This window comes from Maylandia zebra, linkage group LG19, assembly GCF_041146795.1.
Source record: "Maylandia zebra isolate NMK-2024a linkage group LG19, Mzebra_GT3a, whole genome shotgun sequence".
NCBI lineage: Eukaryota > Metazoa > Chordata > Actinopteri > Cichliformes > Cichlidae > Maylandia > Maylandia zebra.
In genome coordinates this window covers 12,828,217-12,839,260 of record NC_135185.1, presented here as the reverse complement: position 1 = coordinate 12,839,260, position 11,044 = coordinate 12,828,217, and the positions used below count along the sequence as shown (strand labels likewise).

The 11,044-nt window shown below is 41.5% G+C and overlaps 2 protein-coding genes across 9 annotated transcripts in view; both read right to left on the bottom strand.

Moving 5' to 3' along the window:
* Positions 1–521: 521 nt before the first annotated feature.
* Positions 522–5,273, bottom strand: sdsl (serine dehydratase-like). The gene is made up of 9 exons (XM_004574747.4): positions 5,120–5,273; positions 3,970–4,123; positions 3,846–3,882; positions 3,618–3,757; positions 3,436–3,524; positions 3,116–3,349; positions 2,899–3,029; positions 1,395–1,481; positions 522–1,259 (listed from the first exon to the last, which is right to left on the bottom strand). Exons 2-9 carry the CDS (start codon positions 4,114–4,116, stop codon positions 1,156–1,158), a joined length of 969 nt encoding a protein of 322 aa, XP_004574804.1. The 5' UTR covers positions 4,117–4,123; positions 5,120–5,273; the 3' UTR covers positions 522–1,155.
* Positions 5,274–6,052: 779 nt separating this feature from the next.
* The window catches only part of LOC101483368 (apoptosis-stimulating of p53 protein 1), a 56,786-nt gene continuing 51,794 nt past the window's right edge, over positions 6,053–11,044 (bottom strand). For all 8 annotated transcript variants that reach the window (XM_014413576.4, XM_014413574.4, XM_014413577.4 and 5 more), the window contains 4 exons: positions 10,335–10,468; positions 8,768–8,934; positions 8,480–8,679; positions 6,053–7,638 (listed from right to left, as the gene is read on the bottom strand). In XM_014413576.4, coding sequence (XP_014269062.2) covers positions 7,597–7,638; positions 8,480–8,679; positions 8,768–8,934; positions 10,335–10,468 — 543 coding nt within the window. In that variant the 3' untranslated portion in view covers positions 6,053–7,596. The remainder of the gene's footprint in view (positions 7,639–8,479; positions 8,680–8,767; positions 8,935–10,334; positions 10,469–11,044) is intronic.

Below are 11,044 nucleotides of genomic sequence, written 5' to 3'. Positions count from 1 at the left end.
CACGGGGGAGTGCCGGAAATGCACATCAGAGGAAGGCAATGAAGCACCACCACCACCACCACCTCACAGCAAGTGAGGGTTTGAATGCACCAACTGATTGTGGCCTTACAGTGCGAGTTGTGAGGCCTGCGAAAGACGGGTGACCTCTCTGAGGTGTCCCCTACCCTCACCCTATCACAAGCTCCACCTCAACCACTACCTCGACCTGGATAAGCAGAAGAATATGGATGTATAGGTATTTATTAGTGGTGGGCAGATCGATCCAAATATCGATTGTATCGATACCAAGTCAGCATCGCTATTGGATCGATACCAAAATATGCAGCATTGCACACGACTAGTATTTATTCATAATATGAAAAATTTCCAAGCCTCTCTTTGCAATTTGCTATTTTGGCACTTCTGCTTAACATAGCACTTTACTAAACTGTGACACCTCAGTGCAGTGTAGTGTCCTTATCAGCTGATTCTGGGGGGACAAGGCAGTGATGGATATTTCAATGAATGACCCATGAATTCAGTTATGCATGGCAAACACTTTATTTTTATCTCGTTGCTTTGCTCTGGGTTTTATACTGTTTTTTTCATTGCATGTAGTCAAAACTGTCCATATTTGATGCTCTCTCCTTTCATGCCGAACACCACAGGGATCAGAGCAGAGATACTATCAGTGAGCAAGTGCCGTTTCTTGCTACGAGAGTCACCAACCAATATTCATTTTGTTGTCAACACACATGTGGGTAAACACAGTGTCACACTTCACTGAGACTTACTGCGGGCTTTCTGACAAACAAAATGGAAAAAAAGATGCTAATACTTGTCTGAAGTGTTTCTAACTTTGAGGCACTTTTGATTAGAGAGCTGTGACACCACCATGTGACAAAACTGTGTAACTGCATGCTAAGCAATAATTACTCAAAATGACGTTTAAATTAAAACACTTAATAACTTATAAAGATTTAGCTCAGTTACTTAACATATAATCACACTAAAATATTATAAACTTTCTTTTAAATTATATAAAGAGACTTTTGCTTTTAAATTTACAGTAAAACTGCACATTTCTTTATTTTTCCTTCCATTCACTGAAGTTTTTTCATCGTTATACACACCCTGCCCACACACACACACACACACCTGCACGCATACAAAAGTTTAACTCTGCAGTTTGTGCTTCAGGTTGGTCAGTTGCTCCATGTTGATGGTGGAGCCACCGCACACAATCATCAGCAGAGGGCCCATGAGAGCTGGCAGACGACCTAAAATGAGGAGAAGCAGTAACTGATGTAGTCATTTCTCTGAACTGAGAAGGTCTCAACTGTCTCAGCCTGATGGACTGAAGTACTCATCAGCTGCTTCAGTATGAAGAAAACAGAAGGAAGGTGAGGACTTACCTTCATTTTGTAATCTGACTATGATACCGCTGTAGACAGCTGCCAGCGCTGCTCCACACGCCATCTCCACCAGCACGCGTTCCTCATCTGCAACCGGCATGCCATCACATTAACTCTGGTGCAATTTCCACTTAGTTGTGCATAATTTTTCAAACATTTTCCACTATTCAGCAAAGCCACAAAGCAGCAGGCTTAAAAGTTACTGATTAAAAAGTTTTGTCATGGTGTGAACATTGTTGCCATAGTTACTGAAGGTAGAGGTATTCAGACCCTTCACCTGAATTCTTTGCATGCGTGAATCATCCAAAAACCAACTTAAAGTGGACCCGCTTTGTACAATTCACATTTCCTCTGTAGAAGCCAGTGAAGGTGGCTCCGGCCTCTGGTTAGGATGCCTCCCTAGTTTCTCTCTTTGCAGGTTTCCAATCACACCCAACTGGGAGGAGATCCTGGAGTAGACCCAGACACAGCTAGAGAGACGATACATCTCATCTGGTCTGGGAATACCTCAGGATCTCCAGGAAGAACAGAAAGTGTTGCTACCCTTTAAAGCCTAAACTGTCCTCTGACTGGCTGGCTGGATAGGGCTCCTGACTTCATACAGATATGAAGTTCAAAAAAACCGACAGCAAAATGTTTCTAAAGTCTCAATGGAGAAGTGTTTGTTCTGTTATAAAATGATAAATTAGCATGTTTAGGGGCTTTTGTGACACTGCATTTTATGAGGGAAATTTAGGCAGTATTTTACTGCAAAACACAGAGGACAGGCTGCACTGGAGGTTGCCAGATTAATATGGGAAGATTAATGTGAGAGGGAAGAATTTAAAGTATTGCTGCACAGATCTGTGTTCTTTAGTTACATATTTAAGTTTATAGTGCAAAGCAGCCCTAGTCTAATATTTCACAAAGTGTTGTGCTATATAAGATTAGTATATGTTTTGTTGTATTAGATAAATTAACTACAACTGATGTTGTTCAGTATAAGTTAATAATAAGTACCAACAAGTATAGTGCTTGAATAAATGTGCTAATAAATTATTGCCTTCCCCTGGCTGTAGCTCTATCATTAATCATTAGACTTTCTCTGCCCCCAAGAGGGCAGAAAATGGCTTCCACAGGCCTGTATGGTTTGCAGTTAATTTCATTCATTCTGGGGCATAAAGACATGCTTGTCCAGCAGCTCGAAGTGAAGAAAAACATTGTACAGGGAAGCCAAATGAAAGCATTTATGTACAGGAAGTCTTTTACAGAGTAAAACCTCATTCTAATTTTCTGCAAAAACCCTTCTTTATACTCCTTATTATCAAAGTAACCGTGGAAACTGGAGGTATTAGGATGCACAGGATAGAAACAAAAGTCTACCATGCTGATTTGGACACTGACTTAATAGCATTTGGTGAGAATAAATGTGATGCAATATGAAGAAAAAAAAAAACTATTACAGATTCATTAATTGACACTCATCACCAAGCTTAAAGGCAAATTCAGAGGTAAAAACACTCACCCAGGAATGTTTGGATAGCATGCAGAGCCTGCTGGTCGGTCACCAGCTCAGAGATGATTGTCAGCTCGCTGCTCTGGCTGTAGTCGAAGGCTTGTTTACAGGCTGTCTTCGCTCCAAGACATTTAGCCTCGCTGTGGAGAGGCAGTAGGTTTGATGGATGAGGGTACGTTCGAAACACTTCATTGCAAAAAACTTTTAAACTCCTTTAAAGTCAAACCTGGTGATGTCATCTAAAGTGACCAACTTCCCCGCTTTAATTGCAGCATTGAAACAGTGTGCCCCCACTGTTTCCATCGCGACGATGGGCACGTCTGTCCAGCCCACATCCTTGAGGCCCTGGATGACCCCACACAGGAGGCCCCCTCCGCCCACAGACACCACCACAGCTCCGGGCTTCACGCTGGGACCCAGAGAGGCAGTGACCTCTGCAATCATACTGGCGTGGCCTTCCCTGTATGGGTGAGTGCGTGGACACAGGTACAGTTTGAAAGTGAGTCTTTTTAAAGTGCCCTGTGCTTTAATGAGGAGGTTCTCTACCATAGCAAGGGGTGATCGAATGGAGCAACATAAGTAAGCCCTTCAGTTTCTGCCAGTTTGAGAGCCTCTGCGTTGGCATCATCCCAAACCTGCAAAGATAAGAGTCTTAGTCTTCTTTAAAAAAAAAAAAAAAAAAAAAATCTAAATTCTGGATTTTAAACCATCATATCAGTGAGCTTCACCTTGCCTACAATTCTGACAGTAGCACCCTGATCATGGAGTCTCTGGACCACCAATGGAGGAGTGGAGGAGGGAACTATGATGGTGGCTGGCACGCCCATTTTTTGGGCTGCATATGCTGCAGCCATACCTGCATTACCACCTGAAAAAACACCACCTTCAATACTAAAGAAACACACTAATGACACTGCATTGTAATGAGAATATGATGTTTAACAGGACAGAGTCACCTGAAGAGCAGATTACTCCTTTGGAGTGTCTGGCGAGCTGCAACGACACATTAAACAGTCACTGTGTGACAATGTGGATCTGAAGAAAGGGAGCACGCGTGAGGGGGGCTGTAAAGATTCCCACCTGCTGGCAGAGGTGCCCGATGCCACGGATCTTGAAGGAACCAGAGGGCTGTGCATTCTCCATTTTTAGATAGACAGTGGTTCCCACCCTCTTGGACATGTTGATGCTCTCCAGCAGCGGTGTCTTCAGGTGGAAAACCTCTGCCATGGTGCACCTAGATGCCAATGAAAGAGAAGCAGTAAAAACTCCACAGAGTGCAAGTGGGTGGTACAGTGGAAAAGTTGTTCATCTTTTATACACATTTTCATCTTCTGTTAGGTTTATTGGTAGTCAGAGCACAACTATCACCAGCTCTCAGATTGCAGTGCTGAAGAAAGAGAAGAAACAAAGAAGTTGCCTCTGCACAATTTGTGTTAATTTAAGGCACTGAACTCTTGAGTCATTTTTCATTGGTAGACTGTCTTTCACATGTAATTTCACTTTAATCTTTCTGATCTGATTTAAAATCAACTGCATCATATTTTATTAGTAACCATGAGAATATCACCCCCCCCCCCCCCCCCTTCTCTGTGTACTGTATTCACCTACTGTGAATATTGTAACTTTGATTTTTCTAATCTCATCTATTCTGTTTATTACTGCACAAATCATTTCTCCCACTTTCCACCGAAATCTGTAAAACCACCATCCTTCACTTCCTTCCTTCCATTGTTGTTGCCACCTTCAGTTTCTGCTTCTTTCCTGATAAACCCGAGTGTTAAATTATTTTCCTTGGCTTCCTTCGAAACCTAATCTCACATTTTCCAATGATACCAAACGTGCCAGAGCACATAAAAACACCCCAATGTGTGAATTCTTTAGTATTTTCTCTTGGAATGCCCGGTCTATTGCCTGTGTAAATACACTGTAAATGGGTTCGTTTTTAATATTAACTACTATCACCGTTTGAATTATGTACCAAGCATGGGCAGTGTTGCTTTCAATAATAAAATAAATTGTCCAAAGTGGAAAATCAGGTATTTATATTCTTCACTTTAATCTTCAGCAGCTCTCTTTAGGGGTCGAATCTTCTCGCCTCTGTGGCAGCAAAACCTGTCTGCCAGCGGAACTTTATTAACACAACAAAGCAATAATTAACATAAAGCGTCCGAAATGCTACGTTGTAATTTGGGATATCAAATACAAACCATTATATAAATCTCTGACTTACGTTCGGTTAAAATGTCTTCGTGAATGAACCCCGCAACAAAAATTAATCAACTGTTTTCTTTTGGAAAATGTATTACAGTTTCACCAGACGCTACGCTACATACGAATGTAGCACATTGTACCGGAAAAGCATCCAATAGTAACAAGACTACTTCCGGTCACTGCTTCAAAATAAGTGTTTGATTAAAACCAATGACTGTAGAAACTTAAAGTGAATTTACTGCTGGAAACAAGATTATATTACGTTTGCCTAAAATAAACTTAAACTAAGTGTAAAAAAAAAAGCATTTTAGACAAATAAAATTACAAGATAACAAAACTAAATAACATAATTGTCTAAAAAGTGTCTTAACAATTCGTCAGTTTCGCCAACTATGTCAGCACACCAACTCTGAGCCAGCTTTGGTAGGCATGTAAACTGGGTTTTTACATGAGTATGAGTATGTGTGTTAGTAGTGTTTTGTAATTTTGTACAGTTCTGAACTCATCAAACAACATCCATTTCACAGTGAATACATTCTAAACTCCAACTAATAAAACTAACTGAAGTGAACAGTTTAACAATAAGAACTAAACTGGAAAACTGCCCAAGTAACTCAACTGATTTTGAAATTTCCCCACAGATCGGTTTGCCAAGTGTTTTTATTTTGAAATTACAAAATAAAAGGCTGACAGTTTTCTGTAGTTCAGTTCCTGCATTAAATTACATAACAAACGCCACAGTGATTGAATTTAGGATTTTAATCTGGAAAAAATTTACGACTGAAGAGCTTTCTGTCGGTGCTGGCTCTCCTGAATGACCTTTGAACTTTAATTCCCATCTAAAGTCCACGGTTTATTACTTGAGGCTTGTAATTATGTAAGCTCACGTGTGTCTGCCTGTAACTGTTCCAGCTGTGCATTGTTTGACAAAAAAAACCAAAAACGAGCTGAGTCATTGTTATTTTTCTCTGTAGGGATTATAATTTCTTTATTAATATTGTACAGTAGCTGTATAGTTACAGTTTGCATATACACAAAGTGATGGTAAGCACTTCTCAGAACAATATCTCACTCTCACACCAAACATCACTCATCTTATTGCTTCATATTTTACACAGCTCGTGCTGAAGAAAACGGCGCTTTATTTTGTGGCAAACCTTTCCTGTACACTAGGTGGCAGCAGTGAGCAGCACCAGCACTGATACATGAAAAGAAACAGGAGCAGCGTGTGCTAGTAATGAGAAAAATAATAATAGAAAGCAATGTTTTGTTTTAAATAAAGCAATATAAATCAGGGCCAGAAGCAGAAGCAGTGGAAGCAGTTCTTCCTCCACTCACGGCTAATTTAGCCCCATTTCAACACTGACACAGGTTCTCTTTCCCAGGCCAGAATTAGGCTGGGCTTTCCTTGAAGCCACCTTTCTGAGCAGCCACAGGACCTTTAATTTAACACATTTAACAGCAGATTGACAGAGTAGCGTTTAATTAATGGGTTAATCGTCAGTTTTTACATGAGGGTCGGTATCTTTAGTCTGAAGAAAAATATGCAACAACTAGCAGCATTTTTTTTTATCTCCTCTAAATAAAAGTATCACCCATCCTTCACTTTCACACCCTTTTCTCCTCATTCTTGTTTTCCTTCCTCTTTTCCCCCTTTCTCCTCCTTTACCCTCAACAACCATTTTGGCAGTCGAACACATGTACATGTGAGAGCGTGCATTCATCCCATAATAGTTGACAAATGCTTGAATGTCAGATTATGAACTCAGAAACAGCCCATTATTCTGACTTGACTTCAAACCTTTTTGCTTCACCGTGCGTGGGTGGATGCAGATCCCAGCTTCCACGTGTCACAGTCTTGTGGTTGCACTTCCAACTCTTTTCCTCTGATTCATTTTCTGCCGAAACCTGACTCCCGTTAACGTTGTTTACCCTCCCCTCACTTTCCTCTTTCCGGCTCCACTTTCACATTTCACATCTCACACGTACTTTCAGCCTGTAAATTTACTGCATTTACAAATCTTCACGCCGTGCAGCGTGAAGGTGTTTCCACTGTAGCTGAGAAAGAGCGCATTCCTTTGCTATGTCGCTGATGAGGCTGGCATTATTTTAAATTAACACAGTACAAAAATAAAGCGACATTTAAAGAATATTTGGAGAATATCAGACAGAGCTTTATGACTCCAAGCTCATTGTTTCATATTTTAAGCTGCGTGGAGCTTTAAAAAAGCTTTAATTGCTTTTTTAATACTCTTTTTTTTCATTCAGCATTTCTCATGCAGCTGAACACTTTGAGTTATGAATTTACGTCAGCTCTGCAACATCTTGGTGAAAATGCACACTGCATCTATCACGATTTGGCTCTGTTGCATCCACACAAATAGAAGAAAGTGGCTCCATCTTTGTCCTCCCCTCATTCTGCTCCTTCTTCTCCTTCTTCTTCTTCTTTCCTGCATGCATGCCCCCTCTTCGAGCATGAGGCTCCTGATCTGGGCTTTATGCCAGTGAGCGTTGTCTGGGTTTGATCCTTGGATACAGCTGCAGAGAAAACAAGACAGACACAGAGAGCTAGAAAGAGCAAGCGAGGATGTAGGTGAGGTCACAACATCATGTCAACATGTTCTCAAGGTGCCTGAACATCTGAAGGCCAGCAGACTGAGGGGCATCGTGTGGGAAGAAGGTCTTCCTGCATTTGCATGTTTTCTGTGTGGTATAAACTGAACAGAACATAGGACAGACAGGTACTTGACATACTCTTGCTGCTCTTTTACACCATCTATGTGACGCCAAGAGTTGGATGGGGCAAACTTTTCTGCAGTTAAATAGCTCAAAATCAGAAATCTCATCTTTTCTAAGTGTCCTTGACGTCTTATATGCTAACATGAAACCAGCTGCTTGAAACTTCAGAGCAGAATTTCAGTCAGCCCTAACCTTTGAATAAAACTGGACTATTCTTTGAAATAAAATCCTTGTCAAACACACATGAAAAGTTTCTCTCTTGCCTCCCACAGAGCAGCATCTCCACTTCCTACTTTCACATAACCCCTAATCTGGCTTCTCTCCACTGGCCTTCTGTATGTCTTAGAGTTGATTTTATGATTTGCTGCTACATGGCACAACTGTTGGCACCATATGAATATGTTTACAGGCTTAGATCCTCAGCTGGGTCCTCCTGGCACTGTGAAAGTAAGGTGATCGTGTTTATATCATCAGGGTCACTCTACTCTGCCTGAGGAGATAAAACTCACAGTATCATCGACTCCTTTGAAGTCTTTCTCTCTCTTTTTGTCCTTGAGTTGTACCTGTTCTTATACTAATGTCTAACTTTCTCACTGTGATATTTTCACCAGAGTCGCTCTTTTGGTTTCGGTTCTCTCACCCCCAGCAGATTTCTGGGCACGTATCCCTCGCGGTCATTCAGGCGCGCCCACCACCACTCTGTCTCAGTGTCGTCATGGCGACGCACCACAGTGATAGCATCACCTTCGCTGAAGGAGAGCTCATCAGACTGCTGGGCTGTGTAGTCCCACAGGGCATAGACTAAACCTTTGTTCATCACACCCAACTTTTCCTGCACACCTGTGAGAGACACAACGATGACTTTAGACGTTTACCTGTGCGATTATGGTAATTGCACACGCAGGTGAGTGCGTTTGTATCTTCCTACCGTAAAGGAACTGGGAACACTGGGTGTAGCCCTCTTCCATTTCTTCACATTTGTCCGCGGCTGTTTCCACGTCGCTGATCGTTGTGGCAAAAATGGCCGCCCCTGACTCCACCAACATCTTGCAGAGGTGGACGCTGTTACATGAAGCTGCACAGTGCAGCGGGGTCCTGTGAAGACAACAACATTAAAAGGGACCTTGCAAGGAAGAAAAAAAGGAAATTTGATGATATATTATGTTACTGTAATTGCAATAAAGATCTTTTGTAGATCTAAAGCAGAGTCAGCTGAGCTTTTAGTCGCCTTAACTCGCTTGATCAAATTTTGTATGACTGGCAGAGTTTGTGACTTCACAGCAAAAAAAAAAAAAAAAAAACTGTTAGCATAGCAGATATCCAAAACTACCAAACTGCTGTCCCTTTGCTGTTAGCTTCCTTCACAAATAGATTCACCCATAGGTGGGTCTGATCCAGCTTTATAAGCCAGTATTGGGCTCATGAATTCCCCTTATTATTAGGACTATCCCCTCTTTTTGATATCATATTGAGCTAAAAGTAGAAAAAACTGCATATACCAAGCATTTAGAGCAGTATCTGAAATCTGAAACGTTGCCTATGTTTAATATGAGCATCGCAATTCGGTCAGTATATGCAGTCCTATGAAAAATGAAGTACACCATTACCGTTTGTTTCCATAGGAATTAGAAGGGTAAGCGTTAGCACCTTTATAAAAACAGAACGAGACACCAGCATATCAGCACAAACTCCTCGTACCAGCTCTCAAGCACAGTGGTGGAGGGATGATGATTTGGGCACCTTGTAGGATTGAGTTACCAAGGGCTTCTCTGTATACCAAAGTATTCTAGAGTCAAACGTGACAGCTGAAGCGTCACTGAAACTAGGTCATGCAGGAACACGATGATCCTAAGCACAGCAGGAAATCTACAACAGCTGCAATGGCCCATTCAAAGTCCAGACCTCCAAAAGAAAGATTGGGTCAAAATTCCTCCACACTGATGTGAGAGAGTAATGAAATCCTACAGAAAACGATTTCTCCAAGTTACTTAGTTTAGCTGCTAAAGGTGGTTCTGCAAGCTACTGAATCGTGGGCTAGATTTTTTCACAGCACTGCGCACATTCCATGTGAGAGGAAATAAAGAAAAGGATTAGGTCCTCCTTCAACATGAACATTTCTCTTTTTACCAAAGTTCATTCACTTCCAATCAAAGAAAGAAAGAAAAGATGTTCCTGTAATGCATTTTAAAACAACTACAGTTTAAATTAAACTAACCACGAAAGAATCAAATGCATCAGTAATTAAATCAAGCAACTTGTGGATACAGACCCTAATTGCATATTGTAATCTCCTCCTTCAATACTGCTAAGGCAGCTGAGCCAAAATGAAAGTGGAGTCAATTATCTCTGTCACTGCTGCCTCTGAGCCGAGCTCCAGCACCGCCACCACAAAGCGTGCTCATTACTCAAACTCCCTCAAGTCCTTCATGCAGCCGCTGCTCTGTTATTGGTCTCTGTATTACTGCATGACGCACAGACCGAATGAAGGCACTGACCATCCGTCACTGTCGGCTGCATTCACGTTAACTCCAAAGTCCAGTAGGAACTTCACAATATGGTGATGACCAGCACAGACGGCGTTATGAAGAGGTGTTATGCCTTCGTCGTTGGGCATGCTGGGGTTTTCCACCTGAAATAAAAAGAGATGCGTATAAAGAAATATTAGACTTGGAGAACGCCGGAATAAGTTATTAGCTGCTCACCTCCACAACGGTGATATCAGCCTGGAGAAGCTGAGAATGATCTCAGTGCAAAAGTCAGGAAACAACATGTTTTGAGCAGGTTGAAAACTATTGAGTCTCACAGCCTCAGAGTGTAATAATATCAAACTGAGCTTTTTGTGGATCTGACTGTTTCCTTGAGAACATTAACTTCAGTTTAAAGCCTAAGAAGTCAGTAAGGACTCTCTTCTCCCGTGAGTGATGGCAGGGTTTCCATCGAAAGATGTGAGGCTCTGTTTTCTCTGCTGCTACAGAGTGCATCCCCGACTATAACTTGTACAGTTCCCTGCTGAGACCTCCTCTCTACTGGCACAGATTAAAGGGAAGTATTGTCAGGAAGGTACTGAAAATGCTTTAAAACTGCCTGGTAAATGGCAAATTTGTTGAGGCAGTCTGCATGTGGGTGTAATTACTGGCATGTAAAAATATTACACTGTTGCATAACCCAATGTTTTTTTTTAATGCAACACAAAAAAGTAACCTTT

Bases quoted from the DNA above. Each gene is read 5' to 3' on its own strand.
- sdsl (XM_004574747.4), bottom strand. From the start codon at position 4,116: ATGGCAGAGGTTTTCCACCTGAAGACACCGCTGCTGGAGAGCATCAAC. The intron at 3,758-3,845 runs GTGACTCTGTCC...GTGTTTTTTCAG, and splicing joins AGGAGTAATCTGCTCTTCAG to GTGGTAATGCAGGTATGGCT. The intron at 1,260-1,394 runs GTAAGTCCTCAC...TCCTCATTTTAG, and splicing joins AGTCAGATTACAAAATGAAG to GTCGTCTGCCAGCTCTCATG.